This window comes from Lampris incognitus, chromosome 10 (assembly GCF_029633865.1).
Source record: "Lampris incognitus isolate fLamInc1 chromosome 10, fLamInc1.hap2, whole genome shotgun sequence".
Taxonomy (NCBI): Eukaryota; Metazoa; Chordata; class Actinopteri; order Lampriformes; family Lampridae; genus Lampris; species Lampris incognitus.
Window position 1 is genome coordinate 51576349 of NC_079220.1, and position 14777 is coordinate 51591125.

The 14777-nt window shown below is 41.3% G+C and overlaps 1 protein-coding gene across 2 annotated transcripts; it reads right to left on the minus strand.

The window, feature by feature from the left end:
- Positions 1-3766: 3766 nt before the first annotated feature.
- On the minus strand, positions 3767-14325 carry LOC130119519 (cytochrome P450 2K1-like). Of its 2 annotated transcripts, XM_056288039.1 has the most exons (11): positions 14300-14325; positions 13525-13620; positions 11497-11659; positions 10854-11016; positions 10574-10723; positions 10322-10482; positions 9714-9893; positions 9478-9619; positions 4476-4660; positions 4155-4296; positions 3767-4035 (listed from the first exon to the last, which is right to left on the minus strand). In XM_056288039.1, exons 2-11 carry the CDS (start codon positions 13614-13616, stop codon positions 3848-3850), a joined length of 1566 nt encoding a protein of 521 aa, XP_056144014.1. In that variant the 5' UTR covers positions 13617-13620; positions 14300-14325; the 3' UTR covers positions 3767-3847. The 2 variants fall into 2 exon arrangements, with proteins under 2 accessions (XP_056144014.1, XP_056144015.1); XM_056288040.1 differs by lacking the exons at positions 11497-11659; positions 14300-14325 and having other exon boundaries at positions 13525-13725.
- Positions 14326-14777: the final 452 nt, after the last annotated feature.

A 14777-nucleotide genomic window follows, 5' to 3' on the forward strand; every position in this document is an offset into this window, starting at 1 on the left:
CAGACACGGGGAGCACATACAAACTCCACACAGGATAACCCCCAGGGTTGGACTACCCCGGGGTTCGAACCCAGGACCTTCTTGCTGTAAGGTAACCGTGCTAACCATTGTACCATCATATGTATTTGTATATTTTACATATATTAAATTACATATTTTGTGTTGTATTTGTGTTCTTCTTTTTTTTAAATCATGTATAATTTTCTTTGTACTTCACAATTGTGTGCCACTTTGTGTTGGTCTTTCACATAAAATTCCAATAAAATATATTTATGTTTGTGGTCGAAACGTGACAAAATGTGGAAAAGTTCAAGGGGTATGAATACTTTTGCAAGCCACTGTATACCAAGTCCAGCTGCACTTGATTCAACTCCTTTAGATAACCCACATCTATAACATGTCTTTTCAATCTAGTAAAGTTCCAAGCACAATGAAAATCACAAAAGCCATACCATTATATAAAACTGGAGATAGACACCAATTTACAAACTACAGACCAATTTCATTATTGTCACTTTAATTCAGCCGTTATCCACTTCCATGGTCAGTGACTGGATGTGACAGCAAGGTTGAATACAGAGATTCCTGTTCAAAAATAGACGCGGCACAACAAAAGCTGTTAATTACAGTCCTTGATAAAGGGCTAGTAAAACATGACACTGCAGGTGAAGGGACACTTCACACAGACAATCACGCATTAAAGATAACTGGCAAGAAGCCCACCTGTCGCTAAAGTATTTGGAAGGAATTGCGGAGATGTGAAACGTGACCTTATGGATCAAAATGTCTTGATACATGCTCAATAATCCAGGTAAGAAAATCAAAGAAGGTTGAATCAGTTCATCTGAACACAACGTTTATTGACAGATACGTTTCATCACTCAACAGTGGAGTGATGAAACGTATCTGTCAATAAACGTTGTATATAAACGTCAATAAACTTTGATGACCTTATGGAGTACAGAGATCAGCCCGGTTAATTTAGGAAAGCCTATTTGGGTACATGTTAGCCAGTTAAAACAATCAGAAAGTCAGGGACACTGTCAACATACAACTCGTCGGTGGCCTTTCACATAGTCACATCTCGCTACCAAGAGATTTCCCAGAGCTTTAGAGGGAAGTTCTGTAAACACACTGATAATTTAACTTTGTTTAGTGATGGTCTTACTGATCTCATTCTCCAGTCCCCCAGTTCAGTCACACTACTGGGGCTGTTCTGTTCCTGATGATCCTCTACATCGTCTCTAGTTCACAGGAACTGGGTAAAGAGCTTCCAAGACTCAGACCATTGCCCCTGTTGGGTAATCTGTTGTAGCTAAATTTCAAGAAACACAATTACTCACTGATGAGGGTAAGCAAATGGCAAAATAGCTGTCTAGCTGCACCTGTGGCTACACCCACAATTTCACTCACAATTAGTTTTTCTGTCTGATCATAGTCTTAACCATTTTAATGTAATATAGCTTCATTATTATGATATCTGTGGGGACAGCTTTCTAGGAAATACGGATCAGTTTTCAAAGTCTATCTTGGACCTGAGAAAGTGGTGTTCTGGGCAGGGTATAAGACAGTGAAGCAGGCTCTGGTCAACCATGCGAGCTGATGCCTATACTCAGTGAAACAACTGAAGGTCATGTGAAGCAAGGAAAGAAAGATATCCACTTTTTGAAGTTATATTAAATTTTTCCTGCCATTTTGGAACTATATATTTATCATTAATATATTAAATCCAGGAATTTAATTTGCCAGTGGGATTCATGGAATGAGATGAGGCATTTTTATCCCTAGCTACCCTGAGAGACTTTGGGATGGGCAAGAGGGCAGCAGAGGAGAAAATCATACTACTACTACTACTACTACTACTACTACTACTACTACTTTTGGCTGCTCCCGTTAGGGGTCGCCACAGCGGATCATCCGTTCCCATTTCTTCCTGTCTTCTGCATCTTACTCTGTCACACCAGCCACCTGCATGCAGTAGTGGATCTAGAGATTTTTTCCTGGGGTGGCAAAGGGGTGGCAAGACTGTGTCCCAGAGGTGGCAGCTGCCACCCCTTGCCACCCTGTAGATCCGCGCCTGTGAAGGGGAGGGGGATTCTAAATCGGTGACTTCTGTTTGAGATGAGTTTGGTGCGGGTCTCATTGACCTTCACCATGCATGTACATAAAATATACTTTAAAAACATATTATCTGATTCATAAATGGGGTGGCAACAGGGGTGGCAAGACTGTGTCCCAGAGGTGGCAGCTGCCACCCCTTGCCACCCTGTAGATCCGCCCCTGCCTGCATGTCTTCCCTCACCACATCCATAAACCTCCTCTTTGGCCTTCCTCTTTTCCTCTTCCCTGGCAGCTCCATATTCAGCATCCTTCTCCCAATATACCCAGCATCTCTCCTCCACACATGTCCCAACCATCTCAATCTTGCCTCTCTTGCTTTGAGAGGAGAAAATCATAGGAGATTCAAAATCTGACTTAAGTGTTCAAGAGACACAAAGAGACACAAAGTCCTTTGTGATCCATTTGGTTTAGCATACCTATTTGACAATGATTAATATACCCCTCTGGGACATGCTTTTTTCCCCCCTCCTGGATATGCTTATTGTATGCTTCTCCATATGCCTGTGTATGTACCAACAATCAGCGATCACAATTCTTTCCCATGTCACGCGGAACACGCAAAGGTTGCCTGACCCCCCCCCCCCTTTTGCCATTGTTATTGAACCTCTATCAATTACTCTTAAAGTTAATAATTTGTTTTCAGGTATTAAAAAAGGTGGAGTGAAGCACAAAGTACCCTTGTACACAGATGACCTGCTCCTTTGTTTCTGATCTGGGAGCTTGTCCCAGCAGTCATTGGGCCGCAGGCGGGGAGCCCGTTCGAGACACCTTGGACAGGCTGCCAGGCCATCACAAGGCCAAAACACACACACAGGGACAATTTCATATGGCCGATTCACCTGACCTACATGTCTTTGGGAGGAAACCGGAGCACCCGGAGGAAACCCACACAGACACGGGGAGCACATACAAACTCCACACAGGATGACCCCCAGGGTTGGACTACCCCGGGGTTCGAACCCAGGACCTTCTTGCTGTAAGGTAACCGTGCTAACCACTGTACCATCATATGTATTTGTATATTTTACATATATTAAATTACATATTTTGTGTTGTATTTGTGTTCTTCTTTTCTGGTAATGTTTCAACAATATTTACAAACAGTATCTCATAGCTGCCGTTTGTAGTGACCGCAATGAAATCCATACTGGTTTGGGAGCTCTAAGGAAAGGCAATGGCGTTACTTAGTCATTTCACAGCTATCAGAAACCATGTATAACAAGAAAAAAAGAACTTTGACAATATTTTTGTTTAGGGTTTCATTTGGAATGTAGTTCAGCCAAGGGGGGCACAATATTCTAGAATTCTGTGGCAGTTGGGAGAATGAAGACGGATCAGATTGTTATAAAACATTAGAGCGCACAAAAGGACGTAATTTGGATTTGTGAATGCCCACTGCCTACCCAGCCACTGACCTCTCCGCACGCCAGTGACTCGCACTAATTGCATTCAGAATGGCATGCATGCTTGGCTGTGGTATGACTGCTATTTAGTGCTCTATAATGCCTCCAGGTTGACTTACAAGTCTATCTGTTAATTGCTGATGCTCTTGTAAGTCACTCTAGATAAAAGTGTCTGCGAAATGACAAAAAAAATTGACATGTAAAACAATTTTCCATATTTACAGAAAACCAGACACTTCAAGTTTTTAGAATCAGCGTTCGTTCTCTGTTTATTTAATTATCTATTTATTTTTGTCTAGAAACAAATGCTCCAGCACTTTCCCCTAAAACTGTTTGACAGCGCACAGCTGGTGAGGTGCAGGGCAGAGGTTGAAGCCCTCTGCTGGAGTCAGATCCAGTTCTTCCTCTGTCACCCCAGGTGGAGGGGTGAAACGAAAGCGCTGCAGGAGGGAGGTGAAGAAGAGGAAGAGCTCCATCCTGGCCAGGCTCTCCCCTACACATACCCTGCGACCTTAGAGAGACAAGACAGGTTTTAAGAAGCTTCAGAACCATTCAAAATGCACTTGGATGGATTTAGAAAAGATTTCGTCAATGTCCCATGTCCAGCAGATAGGAACTGATATACTGTACCGGCAGAGAAGGGCATGAATCCATTATTTCTCACAAATTTTCCATTCTCATCTAAGAAATGTGCTGGGTTGAATGTGTGAGGGCTCTCCCATTCACTTTCATCGTTAAGGACAGATATCAGCAAAGGATATACAGTTGTCCCCTGCCATTACAAATAGAAGAGGTTGGTTATGTACAAAGACTAGTCAGTTTATATAAGATATTCTGGTACGGTAAAGGGATTAAAAAAAATCCCTCTAACAGAAGTGTCAATTTAATTTCATCATCAATTCTTGGGAAACATTATTCAGCATTTATTGTATTAGGGTCACAGTAGCTGACCTTCTTGATAAAGTAACCCTGGAAGGTGACATCTTGGCTGGTGATGTGAGGAATCGCGATGGGGGTGACACTGGCCAGTCTCTGGGTCTCATGGATGACGGCATCAGTAAAGGGCAGGTTCTTCCTGTCCTCTACCACAACCTGACGATTTCCTATTACCCTGCTCAGCTCCTCCTGGACCTGGTCTGGTGACACAATTCAGGTGTCTTTCGAGAACATCGTCAGTAGAGATTTTTTTTATAAATCAAAACGTGCTGTTGATATTCTGATTTGAGATAATGCTACCATATCTGTAACAATCATACAATTTAAAAATTAAATGGTAAATTGAGATTTGATTTACATAAACCTACTTCTTATCTATTGAGTAACCTGAGGGTAGCGTGTTGAGAAGTTAAAGTGCATATTGCAGGTTAATTTGTTTTTACAAAATTTAACATGAAAATGACCATTTGTAAACTTCTCCCAGCCTACAGGCAGAAACTTAAAATCTGCAAAGCCTGATGCTAAAACTGTGAGGAAATGGACCCATGAGACAAAACTGGAGGTCCAGGCCTGCCGCAAATGCACTGATTGGAGTGTTTTTGAGGCTGCATCTACAGACCTGGACGAACTCACTGACACTGTGACACCTTATATCAGCTTTTGTGAGGACATGTGTGTGCCCACCAAAACCTTCTGTACCTTTAACAACAATGAGCCCTGGTTCTCAGCTAAACTCAGGCAGCTTCGTCAGGCCAAAGAGGGAGTCCAAAGGGGTGGATATAGGATCCGGTGTAACAAAGCCAGAAATACACTCAAAGGAGATCAGAGTGGCAAAAAGGGTGCTACTCTGAAAAGTTGAAAAACAGGTTTTCTGCCAACAACGCACCATCAGTCTGGAGCAGTTTGAAAGACATTAATTACAGGAGACCATCCTCCCACACTGCAGGGAACCTCAACTGACTGATGACCTAAATGGGTTTTACTGCAGGTTTGAAAAGCAAACTCTCACACCCCTCCCCCTCTCCAGCCACAACATAAGACCAACTGCACCCCCTGCTAGCCACTCTTCCCTCCCCACCGAACCCCCACCCACACTCAGGATCTGTGTTGAGGACTTGCGCCAGCTCTTCCAGACACAGAAGACCAGGAAGACACCAGGTCCGGATGGCATGTCACCCTCCCGTCTTAAAGTCTGGGCTGACCAGCTGGCCCCCATTTTCACACTGATCTTCAACAGATCACTGGAGCTGTGTCAAGTCCCCTCCTGCTTAAAGAGCTCCACTATCATCCCGGTCCTCAACAAACCCCGTATCACAAAATTAAATAACTACAGGCCCACTGCCCTAACATCTGTGGTTATGAAATCCTTCGAGACTGGTGTTGTCCCACCTGAAGGAAATCACAGGCCCCCTTCTTGACCCCCTGCAGTTTGCCTACCGAGCAAACAGGTCAGTAGATGATGCAGTCAACATGGGATTGCACTGCATCTTCCAACACCTAGATTCCCCAGGGACACACACAAGGGTCTTGTTTGTGGACTTCAGCTTAGCGTTCAACACCATCATCCCAGATATCTCTACTCCAAACTCACCCAGCCCCCATCTGCCAGTGGATGAAAAACTTCCTGACAGAGAGGAGGCAGCTGTTGAGGCTGGGGAAAATCACATCCAGCACCTGGACAATCAGCACTGGCACCCCCCAGGGATGTGTGCTCTCCCCTCTATTCTTCTCCCTCTACACAAATGACTGCACCTGAGGTGACCTGTCTGTTAAACTCCTGAAGTTTGTGGATGACACAACCATTATTGGTCTTATGAGTCTGCTATGAGTCTGCATATAGATGGGAGGTTTATCAGCAGGCCCTCTGGTGCGGCCATAACAACCTGGAGCTGAACATGCTCAAAACAATGGAGATGACAGTGGACTTCAGGAGGAGCCCCCCCCCTCCCCAACACTGCGACCCGCCCCCCTCACCATACTCAACAGCATGGTCCCCCAGGACCTAAGGTGGGTATCCAACATAGACACAATCATCCAAAAGGCCCAGCAGTGGATGTACTTTCTCCGCCATTTCAAGAAATTCAACCTGCTTCAGGAACTGGTGATTCAGTTCTACACTGCAATAATCCATTCTGTCCTCTGCACATCCATCAGTGTCTGGTTTGGTTCAGCCATCAAACAGGACAGGGACTGACTAAAACAGATAGTTAAATTTGCAGAGAAAATCATTGGTGCCAACCTTCCCTCCATTCAGGACTTATACACCTCCAGACTCAGGAAACAGGCAAGCAACATCACTACAGACCCATCACCCCCTGGTCACAACCTGTTCCAACTTCTTTCCTCTGGCAGGTGCTAGAGAGCACTGTACCTCAAAACATCCATCCATTATCTGAACCGCTTATCCTGCTCTCGGGGATGCTGAAGCCTATTCTAGCAGTCATTGGGCGGCAGGGCGGGGAGATACCCTGGACAGGCCGTCAGGCCATCACAACCCCCCCCCCCCAGACACACACACACACACACACACACTTATTCATACCTAGGGACAATTTAGTATGGCCAATTCACCTGATTTAAATGTCTTTGGACTGTGGGAGGAAACCCACGCAGACACGGGGAGAACATGCAAACTCCACACAGAGGATGACCCGGGACAACCCCCAAAGTTGGAGTACCCCGGGGCTCGAACCCAGGACCTTCTTGCTGTGGGGCAACCGCGCTAACCACTGTGCCCCCGTGCCGCCTACCTCAAAACAACAACCACATATAAAAACACTTTCTCTGCAGGCTGTCATTCAAATGAATGCTTAACGCTGTCAATAAAGCCAACAATTTTGTATGTACTGTACTGTACATTGTACATATACTGGTATCCTTTGTCATGTCCATCTACCTCAGGTATGTACGTAACCTACTAACATCTATTTCAGCATCTCTGATATATTCTCTGCACCACTGCACCTGATCACCTCTTATTTCGCCTATATATAGTCAATCCTTTTGTATATATCAGAAAATTGTTGTGTTGTTATTCTATGTTAAGTACACTAAGAGAGCCATGAAACCAAAGTCACATTCCATGTTTGTGCAAACCTACATGGCCAATAAACATGATTCTGATTCTGATTATACTTCCAGTGTTTGTCAATAGCATGGCTGTGTGCTTGATTTTATACATCTACCAGCAATGGAAGTGGCTGAAATAGTTAAATCCACTCATTAGACTGGCTGTGTCCACATACTTTTGGCCATATAGTGTATATCTAAAACTGTCTGCTCTCAGGCAGGAGTTGTACTATAGAATGTATACTATATACTAACTATAGACCAGTGTCTGCTTTCATAATTTTCCAAGGTGCTTGAAAAACTTTGTACAAAAATTAGATGCTTTTCTTGAAAAGAACAAATTGCTGAGTGAGAGTCAGTATGGCTTTCAGACAAATTGATCTACAGCTTTAGTATTAATGAAAATAATGGAAGCGGTTACAATAGCAGTAGATTGTAAGAAATACACAATAGGTGTATTTATTGATTTAAAAAAGCACTCGACACAATAGATCATCACATATTAATTTCTAAATTACATACATATGGTGTGAGAGGAGTAGTTTTAAATTGGTTAAGCAGTTATTTAGATAACAGAAAACAAATTGTACAGTTTGCTGGCAATACATCCGAGTGCATGAAGATTGAATGTGGAGTCCCACAAGGCTCGGTGTTGGGGCCGAAACTTTTCATTTTATATATCAATGACATATGTGAAGTGTCAAAGATACTGCAGTTTGTTTTGTTTGCAGATGACACTAATTGCTTTAGTTGCAGGAAATGATTTGAAAAGTTTAGCAGAAAACATTGTAAATGAAATGGTCAAACTGAAAAGATGGTTTGATGAAAATAAGTTATCATTAAATCTGAACAAAACTACGTTTATGGTTTTTGCTAAACAGAAAAAGGATGAAAACGTTTTACTGTCTATAGATTGAGTTGATATTGAAAGCGTATCTGAGTTTAGATTTTTGGGTGTAATAATGGATGACAAACTGACATGGAAATCTCATTTAGCATATGTAAAAACAAAGGTGTCTAAGAATACTTCTGTTTTGAACAAGCAAAGTACGTGTTAAGATTACAAGGTAATGCGAATTCTGTACTGTTCACTTATTTTGCCATATTTTAATTACTGTGTGGAAGAGTGGGGCAACACGTATATGAGCAACATGAAGCCATTGGTTATATTACAGAAAAGAGCAGTAAGAATTATTCATAAAGTGGATCCAAGAGAACACACCAACGGACTGTTTATTAAGCCAGGAGTAATGAAACTTAAAGATTTAGTTGAGTTACAGACATTGTTAGTTATGTACAGGGCAAAAAGCAGAGTATTACCAGAAGAGCTACAAAAATTATTTGTTCTTAGTTCAGAGGACGAGGTCCATAGAAGGAAATTTAATTTTAAACATCAGTGTGCACGTACTACTTTAAAGCAGATGTGTATTTCAGTATGTGGCATCAAACTGTGGAATTCTTTAGAGAAAGATCTAAAGGGTTGTATATATATATCTTTCAGTTCAAGAAAATGTATAAGGAAAGAATAATTAGACAATATGGAGCAGTTAGGTAATGGGTTTTCAGTTGATGGTGAATTATTGTGTATGGCTTTTTGATGTTTTTTTTTCATATCTCATGTTGCTGTATTAGTTGTTGAGTAACTGGCTGACAGACCATCTATTCTGTTATGTATTTATGTTTGAGTAAGGGGCAGGCAAAATAAGGTTTTCTTCTCCCTGCTCCTTTTCAATCATGGAATGTGTAAACTGAGTTGTGTTTGATCAGGAATTGCTTGTTTCTTTCTGGAGCCGTGCGTTACCATGAGCAGAATAAATACTAATGAAATGAAAATGAAATTTTAGAGCATCCCTGCTCTCATCTCTGTTACAAATGGGTCCCAGGACCATTTAATGTTCTTCCATCTTAAGAAATGCACATTTTTCCAACAATATGACAAATTCCTTACCTTGTATATGTGGATATTTGGCCATCAGCAGCAGACTCCATCTCAACGTAGTTCCTGTTGTATCAGTGCCAGCAGCAAACAGGTTGTTAACTGTGACTATCAGGTTCTCCTCATGGTAGTGAGAGTCCAGGACTCCTGAATTCTAAATGGAAGTACACGCATATTGTTGTCAACAGACAAAGTATGACGCATAGTTTTACTTTTAGTATTAGAGACAATAAAGGAGGTTGTCGTACCTCCTCTTTTTGTTTACGGATCAGAAAGGAATCCACAATTCCCCTGCACATGTGGGGATTCAGTGTCTCTTTCAGATGCCTGATTACATCCCTAGTTTCTCTTACATTCATTTTGATATTCTTCATCAGCATCCTCCAGCTCTTTATCCAGCTGCCCAGCCAGGGAAACATATTGTACAGCTGTTACACAAAAGTAAAGATAACAAAAAGCTCATGATCAATAATAAAGCAAGCATAATATTATCATGATGTAAATTACTGTAATATCTACTTTTGTGATTCTTATTATCAATGGACGATCTCACAATCATATTGCAGAGTCCATGTGTTAAAATTCCTTGTATATAAAAAGCAGAAAAAAAGTACAATGCAACAGAAATGTTTCTCAGATTTCCAAACGATAGCTGTTGAGAAAGCACGCAACTCATTCAGCATTAGATAAAGTAGTCTTAAAGTAGTTATACCAATGATAATAGAAAATGTTTTGCTTGAAACACAACAAATCGTGTCAATTTCGATATCGAAACCTCCAATGGAATCTCTGTGTAAGAAGAAATTCATATTTTTCCTTTCCCTTAATCAAGTCGATATGCAAGCATTAAGCTTACCTGGATTGGTGCTGTGCCCGCTAGATGTATATTCTCATTGATCCTGTCCACCATGGCTTGGAATTGCGGGTCATTGTATTCAAATCTGATACCGTATACGATGGATGAGATCATATTGGAAGCAGCATAATTCAGCAGATGTTTGGTGTCAAATGCTTTGCCTGTTAGAAGAGGCAGTGATAATGAATAAATGTATAAAGAATTACAACATACACACAAAACAAAAGACTGTCGAATTCAAATACACCATACCCTCATATTTCTCAAATTCTTGGATCAGATATTGGCATTCTTGTATGATTTTCTCCTCAGCTGCCTTCTTGCCCATCCCAAAGTCTCTCAGGTTAGTCAGGGCAAAATGTCTCATCTCCTTCCATGAATCTCCATTGGCAAATAGAATTCCTGTTAAATTCAATGCACATGTAAAAAGAAGTATTAATTCTAATATTTTTTATTTATTGATGTTGTGATTACACATTTCTTCATCACTCCTCCTTATATGGTCTTAAATACACGCGATTTTTTTTGATACCATGTCCTTGATTGATGTCCATAAAAACCGGGGCAATTTCTCTCTCCCCAAACTCTTGTGCTTGGTTGATTAGTGCCTGCTTGACTGTCGTGTATCCTGCTAGGACCACCACTTTCTTCGGTCCAAAGTACACAGTGAATACAGATCCATATTTCTTTGAGAGCTGTTAGAGTCAGATAAGCAACAATGTACATATCAGTATAGAGTAGGGCTATATATATATTTGACAAATGATTTAAATATAAAAGTTGGAATAAAGTAATGCACATGGGTTATATGGACATTACATGTTTAAATACAACATTTTGAAGAGGTGTCCATCTTTCCATACCCAATTCAAGGGTTATTTCAACAAACATAATTTCTCCTAGGCTATGAACTACATTGTACATGACAAAAAACACTCAAAAAAAATGAAAACTTGCCAGAATAACACAAAGCACTTGATGGTAAACAATGATCCTGTATCACAGCCTTTGTAAATATCTACCAGCTTAAAACAGCATGTTGGTAATAATAATAAAAGTAATAATAATAACAATAAGTGCAACTTTTCTTAACCAAGGTCTGTTTCATGCTATATTGCAACATTTTGCATAGTCCATCAAACAGACATGCCCAGCACATCAACAATTAAACTTACCTTGCAAAGGGTGTTATGGGGCTTGTGGGGATCCAGCTGCAGGATGTTACCAAGCAGGGGCAGTGGCCTGGGTCCTGGAGGCTCCTTCCCACAGTCTTGATCGAGGGAAGAAAAGAAGTAAACAAGCAGCAGAACCAGAGCTGTCCCCAACATGGTGGTGGGACTTGGGGAGAGGAGAAAGAAAAAGTCGTTTGCAGACATTCTTCTCTTAGTTTATTCCTCTGGTTGAGTTTAATTAATGAATGGAGAATTTTGTTGGCGCCCACAGGCTCATCACCATCGCACATCACATGCCACAGTAAAGAGTTGTACACAGCCTGTGGGAATTATATGTGGGCAACAGTGCAAACACAGACTCAAAGGTGGGGCATAGTACAGCTTGTGTTGAAAGGCTTTAAAGAAAGAAGAACAACAAAAGTATATGGAATGTGTTGAATGGTATTAGAAATGGATCTAGTCGCCCAAGCTGCCCTCAATATTTTACAGATAATGATAAGACTATAAATAACATTCAATTTATTGTCATTAAAAACAATACGCAGACACATGTTAAAAATGAAATAAGAGCTGCGACTTTACGTGACAGAAAACACTAAAAAAAGAAAGAAAACTGGCTAGAACAACACAAAGTATTTGATGTTAAACACTGATCTTATATCACATTCTTTGTAAATATCTACCAGCTTAAAACAGCATGCTGGTAATAATAATAAGTGCAATCTTTCTTAACCAAGATCTGTTTCATGACATATTGCAACATTTTGAATAGTCCATCGAAGACAGACATGCCCATCCATCCATTATCCAAACTGCTTATCCTGCTCTCAGAGTCGCGGGATGCTGGAGCCTATCCCAGCAGTCATTGGACAGCACCCCGGGGCTCAAACCCAGGACCTTCTTGCTGTGAGACGACCGCGCTAACCATTGCGCCACCGTACCGCATATATATATATATAATTGTGATCTGAAGTTTTGAATTTGTATTATTTGTATAGGGCTTTGAGTGGCTGTTGCAGCTAGAAAGGCACTATATAAAATGCAACTTGATTGATTGATTGATTGATTGATTGATTGATTGATTGATTGATTTATTGATATATAAACGGTTTCAGGCCCTGGAGTGGATTAGGAATGGCGTTTCTCTCATGCGTGAGCAAGGAGAGGAGCATAGGAGACCTGGAGTGGATTCGGAGCACAGTGACCACAGAATGCTCTGAGCAAGGAGTGAAAATTGATGCCGCTCCACTCCACTCCACTGTTGTTATGTACACATAAATAGTTTTTTAATCATTCAACACTTGAACAGCACGATCTTAGAATGTTATTTATCGGCACGCACAGATAATTTCATAATGACTGGTTTATATTTGCTATGACTCATATTTGAGGCGGTTTGTGTGACAAGAAGCCTGGAATGACAAATAACCCTTGGCACAAATGGGTTTGTGCAAAGTACAAGTTTTCCTTTTTCAGTGTCACAACTGTGTTATGTACTGCTGTTGTACGGGTATGGCAATGCAGTTTTAGAAAACATGCTATTTTACCAAAACTTTTAAGCATTAAGGTGTCAAACTTTTATTATATGTTTTACAGTCATTTCACAGCGATCATAAAAAAGAAACGAAAAGTGCCCGTGCACTATACAAAGACATTTATATTACCAGTCATAAACTATCGATCCATCCATCCATTCGTTGTGCATGTCATCTAAAATCCAACTCAGTCACGGGCAAACAATAACTACTTCATATTAAGTTCTCATCCCAAGTCAAACCAATGACCCAGTAGTGCTTGCTTTAAGTCAATATATCAATTAAAGATTTTACACATTTTGAAATATTTTGATTTCTCTAACATCCTGGTATCCATTTAACTTTTTAAATAATTGATCGGTGGTACATCAGCTGCACAATTGTTTTATGTCCGATCATTTTTTCCACCTGTCTTGATATCCTGACATCTTATTATTCTATCTTATCTCATTGATGTCTTCAGAGACATGCCCAGCATATCAAAAATTAAACTTACCTTGCAAAGGGTAATATAGGGCTTGTGGGGATCCAGCTGCAGGATGTTACCAAGCAGGGGCAGTGGTCTGGGTCCTGGAGGCTCCTTCCCATGTTTCTGATTGCGGGGAAAAAAGAAGTAAACAAGCAGCAGGACCAGAGCTGTCCCCCACATGGTGGTGGGACTAGGGGAGAGGAGAAAGACAAAGTCCTTTGCAGACATTCTTCTCTTAATTTACTCCTCTGGTTGAACTTGTAATGAATGGAGAATTTTGTTGGTGCTCACAGGCTCATCGCCCCTGCACATCCCATGCCACAATAAAGAACTGTACCCACCCTGTGGGAAGTATGTTGTGGGCAACAGCACAAGCATGGACTCAAAGGTGGGGCATAGTACAGCTTGTGTTGAAAGGCTTTAAATAAAGAAAAGCTACACCAAAGGTATGTGGAATGTGCTGAATAGTATTATTAGAAATGGATCTTTGTAAATGTGGGTCCAAAACTGGCAGAAAAAAATTAATGACACGCAAACAATCACAGTGGGGACTGATAGTGATTATGATTATGGGGCCAGAGATCCAAGTTCCATTTTTTTAGAGCAGTAGAAGAGAAGGTAATAGTGGACAGTGTAAACATATGTGAGAACAACAAATCTACTGACCGGAATGATATTAATATGACAATAGTTAAGCAAGTGATCAAAGGTATTGCAAAACCAATAACCCACATCGGTCACGTACAACATTGCCAAACATATAGCCAACATCTTGGCCGCTTTAGTGGGTGAAACACCTCACCATATCCAAAACTCCATTGCCTTCATGGACAAGGTCCAAGGTGTAAAACTGGAACCGGATGAAACCATGGCATCCTATGACGTGACCTCGTTATTCACCTGCATCCCAACCATGGAGGCTTTGGAAACTGTGAGGCAACGTTTGCTACGGGATGACACCCTCCACAATAGGACCAACGTCAGCGCAGACCAGATTTGCCAACTACTGGACCTTTGCCTGAACACTACATATTTCCAATTCAGGGGCCAGTTTTACAGACAGAAACACGGCTGCGCAATGGGCTCACCAGTATCGCCCATTGTGGCCAACTTATATATGGAAGAGGTAGAACACAGGGCCCCGAACTCCTTCAGAGGAACACCTCCGAGCCACTGGTTCAGATATGTGGACGACACATGGGTCAAAATCCAAACACAAGAGGTGCAAGCGTTTACCAAACACATCAACTCAGTGGACAAGAACATTAAGTTCACAAGGG